The 4912-nt window shown below is 45.1% G+C and overlaps 1 protein-coding gene across 1 annotated transcript; it reads left to right on the top strand.

Annotated features, from left to right (window-relative positions):
- Positions 1-643: 643 nt before the first annotated feature.
- DEU56DRAFT_919030 (uncharacterized protein) lies at positions 644-4678 on the top strand (the record flags this gene model as incomplete). The annotated part of the gene is made up of 7 exons (XM_041358205.1): positions 644-726; positions 784-906; positions 969-1084; positions 1150-1323; positions 1379-1863; positions 1918-2494; positions 4125-4678. 7 exons carry the CDS (start codon positions 644-646, stop codon positions 4676-4678), a joined length of 2112 nt encoding a protein of 703 aa, XP_041201985.1.
- Positions 4679-4912: the final 234 nt, after the last annotated feature.

Below are 4912 nucleotides of genomic sequence, written 5' to 3' on the forward strand. Positions count from 1 at the left end.
TGATTGTTGATTGTTGAATAATCTTAATATGGTCATATTAATGTTACACTACCTAAATATGGGATTCAAATCAGTTTGTCGGCCAGCCGCCCTCCTACCGCAAGTACTTGTCAGCTCTATCAAAATTTCAGCCTTTTTTTTTGACTGAACTACAATGCCTTCTGACTGGACAACTCACTTTAAATATATTCTTGATCATTATCATCAAGGTATTGTGACTGCAGATTCACCACAGGCTCTCAAACGCATGGTGAAGAAAATTCGTAAGGCTATACTTGCAGCCCAAAGGAACTTGAAGACGATGAAGAGGAAGATGTGCCCCAATTGCCTACTTCTTTGAAAAAGGTAACAAAATTTTATTTGTGTATGTAGATACATTTGATTGATGTGTGAATGCTACATTATAGGAAATCAAACAATACTGTTCCCAAATCATCGCCTACAAGGAAGAGGCCGAGGAACGAGAGGCCGCAAGTCGTCCAAGAGAAGTGTCCTTCTACAAGAAATCACTTACCGAATGGGATGTTGCACAGAGGTTGTTCAAGGAAGAATAGATAAGTTTGACAAGGATGAGCAGAGAAGGAAAGGTGTCCAACGTTCAATCAAGTATCGGACTGGCCATGCCAGGGAATGGTTTGACAATATGTCTCCTTCACAACAGGAGGAGGTCAAGTTCGCCATGACCAAATGGAATAGGGAGGGGGCACCAGAAGAAAGTCAAGTAGTGTAAGTTTGACTTAAGATTTACCATTGATCTCGTCTAAGATCTTCCTTAAGGTATAGGAAGAACAACCTCAAGAAAACACTTGAAGACATTTCAGAGCAAATCCGACGTACTATGGGTTGTCGAGTGGTGATGTTCGTTAGCCACAAGAAAAAAGCTAGTCAGACATTGTCTGTCAGTCTGTAAGTGATTGAACTTTCATAATTCTCAAGGCTAACTAGACTAACTAATCACTATGTCTCAGACATGAAACCGACCCTCAAAATGTCAAGAAGAGGTTTTCTGTCAGCTCCAATGGGATCAAGGAGTGGACTGCAACTGGATTTGAATCCTTTGCAGAATGGTCAAAGACCGAGTTTTGTATGTGGCTAATGGGAATTTGAATCTTGCGCGTACTAACACTAATTATTCACTCAAACTAATAGATCCTTCAGATGATCAGGACCTGGAGGGTTCAGACAATGAGGATGCTGGCAATGAAGCTGCTATACCCGAAATTATCCTAGATGATGATGGATATGCCAAACTTCCTAGTCGTGATGGTATTGGCCTTAGGGGCCAACATGAATTGATTAGGGGTATATTTCATGCTTCGTATAGTAAGTTCTTATGTCTTCATATTTGTTAGCATTTGATTGATGCTTTGGTTTGTAGAAGTCTGCACTGGGGGCTCTAGACCTGTGCCTTGGGGTATGATAACTGCTGCCTCGTCCAATTATTTGGAACATGGTTCTGTTCCCACTGCATTTGTGGTCAAAGACCCTTCTCATATGAAAACTGAGGAGGTAAATCGTCTATGGAACCATTGGGAACAAAATTTGGCTGCAAACAAGAAGCTAGTCGTTTTTGTCAAAGCCAAGGATGGTGATGTGCGGGCAAATGTAAGGAATGAAGAAAGAAAGAAGAAGTCTAAGGAGAAAAGAGTAAGCTTACTTGACTCAGACGAAGAAGACAGCGACCGGCTTCCTTCCTTGAACAGCTCTGATTTCACAGAACGTAGAACCCAGCCGGCGATCACAACCCCAGATGATGTTTCAATCGATGATCGATATGCATTCCTCGAATCTCTAAGCAAGAATAAGGACTACCTGGAGCTTATAGATGCCATTAGGGATCTGGCAAAGTTTGCCAAGCAGAAGGTCAGTATAACTTTGAGTGTATCTTAATCTCATAGCTCATAGTTCGTCCAATAGCCAACTTCAGAGGAGAATCCAGATTTGCCTATCTGGGCTAACTGGTCTTGGGGAGAATCTTATCTTCCTGAGGACGTGCATGTGTCTTATGACACTTTGAAGGCTAGCTTGGAAAAGCTACGAACATCTCCAATCTCAGGGGCAGCATCCGCCATGCCAGTGATTCTAGGAATTGGGCTCCTCTATAGGGAGTCTAAACGCGTCATAGAGTATGAGGAAGATGAGGCTGACCCCAATACACCTTTCTACCTACCTGGTTCTGCTTTCGATCTAGAAGTCTTGGTTTCTCTTGATCAAGTTGTTCGGCAGGTCTTGGCCACAGTTGTTGAGCACATAGAGAAGCTGGCAAAAGGGGGACTTGGTGAGGTGCCAGGGGAGGAGGTTGTTTTGATAAAGGGGAAGGAGAAGGCGAAAGCGAAAGCGAAAGCGAAGGAGACACAGGAGGAGGAGCAGCAGCAGCAGGAGCATGAGGAGCAGGAGCAGGAGGAGGAGGAGCAGGAGGAGGAGGAGGAGGAGCAGCAGCAGCAGCAGCAGCAGCAGAAAGGGAGGAAGAGAAGAATGCCCCAAGCTTCGACCAGTGAGTCTAAGAAGCCTAGGATTGAGCCTGAAGTCCGCAGATCAGGCAGGACAAGGCAACCTTCTAAGAGAGCCCAGAACTGATCTTATATACTCCTTTGTCTTCATTGCTGATCAATTTTGTACAACAAATATATCTACTTGTCAAGACTGGGATGAGAATTGAACCATTAGCTCCTACATACATAGATGAAAAAAGGCCAGTATACTAATGAAAAGTGATAATTTAAAAGCTCTACACTGGCCAGCCATGTTCCTACGCATGTAGAACCAGGCTGGCCAGTTTGCTAGTGACATATAAGCAAACTGGCCAGCCATGGTCTTACACACGTGGAACCATGCTGGCCGGTCTGCTAGTGAAATATAAGCAAACTGGCCAGCCATGGTCTTACATATGTGGAACCAGGCTGGCCGGTTTGCTTGTGAAATATAAGCAAACTGGCCAGCCATGGTCTTACACATGTGGAACCATGCTGGCTGGTCTGCTAGTGAAACATAAGCAAACCGGCCAGCCATGTTCCTACATATGTATATACAGACTGGCAGGTTCACCAATGACTACATATACTAGCCAGCCTGATCCTATGGTTAGTACACTCAATGGCCAGTATATTAACTTAAGGACTATGAACTGGCCAGCCATGCTCCTACCCACGTAGATACAAGCTGGCCAGTCTACTAATGAAATCAGACTGCAGTAGATATATTCTACATATACCAGCCAGCTTGATCTTATGGCTAGTATATGTCATATGATATATCGGCCGGCACTCATTCTACATACAAGACAAAAGAGATGGTTATAGTATTATAGACTGGCTGGCACTGATACTACATACAAGAGATTGGCCTATAATACCTCGGCCAGCACCAATCCTACATGAAATAATGATACTGAAGTGATAATAAGATAGTACACCGGCCAGCACTTATCCTACATGCACCGGCCGGGGACTGGCTAGCCATGATTCTACGACCTTTTGGCACATCCGGGGCAGGGGTTCTACATGAAAAATGACTGAAGGGTCTGGCTCAACGGAGAATTCGGTAAAATATGAGTTTATAATGTATACAACGCCTGCGACCACGCCCGCACGCTACAATTCCTGGACAACCACATAACGATCGAAAAGACAGCGCACCGAAACCGAAATCGTAACATAGCTCAAGGCGACGACCAAACAACGAACACTCACATGATCTGGCTAGGAGACTTCAACCGTCATCACCCCATGTGGGAGATGACAAACAATAACCATCTGTTCACCGCGGCGAACCTAGACGCCGCGGAAGTACTAATCAACCTCTTAGACGCACATAACCTGACCCAAGTACTACCACCAGGAATAGCAACACTAGAAGCCTCAAATACAAAAAACCACACCCGCCCAGATAATGTATTTTGCTCTGCGGAAATAGAACATATATTCACTCAATGCTCTGTAGAATATCAACTACAACCTGTGAAAACTGACCACTTCCCCATAATCAGCACCTTAGACCTCCAACCGGAGCGGATCGACATCACCCCAAAATGAAACTTTAGAGATGTTGACTGGGATAAATTTAGAGAAGCGCTATCATCCTACCTCGAAGTCACCCCCCCCCCCCAACTAACATTAAATCCATAGATGAATTCCAACTCGCGTTCGCACACCTCACCCAAGCCATAGCCAGAACCGTCGAGGAAAAGGTACCGAAAGCCAAGACGTCTCCTTATGCAAAACGCTGGTGGTCGAAAACGCTGGAAGCCGAACGAAAAGAAGTACACAGACTCGGACACAAGGCAAGAAGTCGACTCGCCAGGAGACAAGACCCAATACACGAAGAATATTGTGTCGCACTGCAACAGACTATCCGACCACATCAAGAAAACCAAATCAGAACACTGGGACGCATGGCTCAACGACCTCACTCCGGCAAACATCTGGGACCTCTATCGCTACTGCAGCAAGTGACCCGAACGATCAAATACACACTGAGAATCAAAATGTTAAAGGACCCTCAAGAACCAGCAGACAGCAACGGCACGCAGGACAACAAACGGAAGAGCGAACTCCTCTATGAGGTCTTCTTCCGTCCTCCACCGGAAAATGAACATGTTGAGCCGAATTTCAATTACCCTCCTCCGATCTGCGAATTCGCACCCGTCACTAACAACCAAATATACCTGTGCTATAGCTAAACTATCTCCTGTTCAAAGTGCCGGGCCCGAACGGGATCTGCAACTGTGTATACAAGCAATGTTCCGAACAGCTAGTACCATACATGGGTCCAATATTCCGAGCTACGTTCTCACTTAACTATTATCCTGAAGATTGGAAACTGTCATCCACAGTAGTACTAAGAAAACCCGGAAGGCCGAACTACAACATCCCGAAGGCCTACAGACCCATTACCCTATTAGACACAATGGGTA

The sequence above is a fragment of the Suillus clintonianus genome (genome assembly GCF_016758775.1).
Source record: "Suillus clintonianus strain FC179 chromosome Unknown DEU56scaffold_152, whole genome shotgun sequence".
In the NCBI taxonomy this organism is placed as follows: domain Eukaryota; kingdom Fungi; phylum Basidiomycota; class Agaricomycetes; order Boletales; family Suillaceae; genus Suillus; species Suillus clintonianus.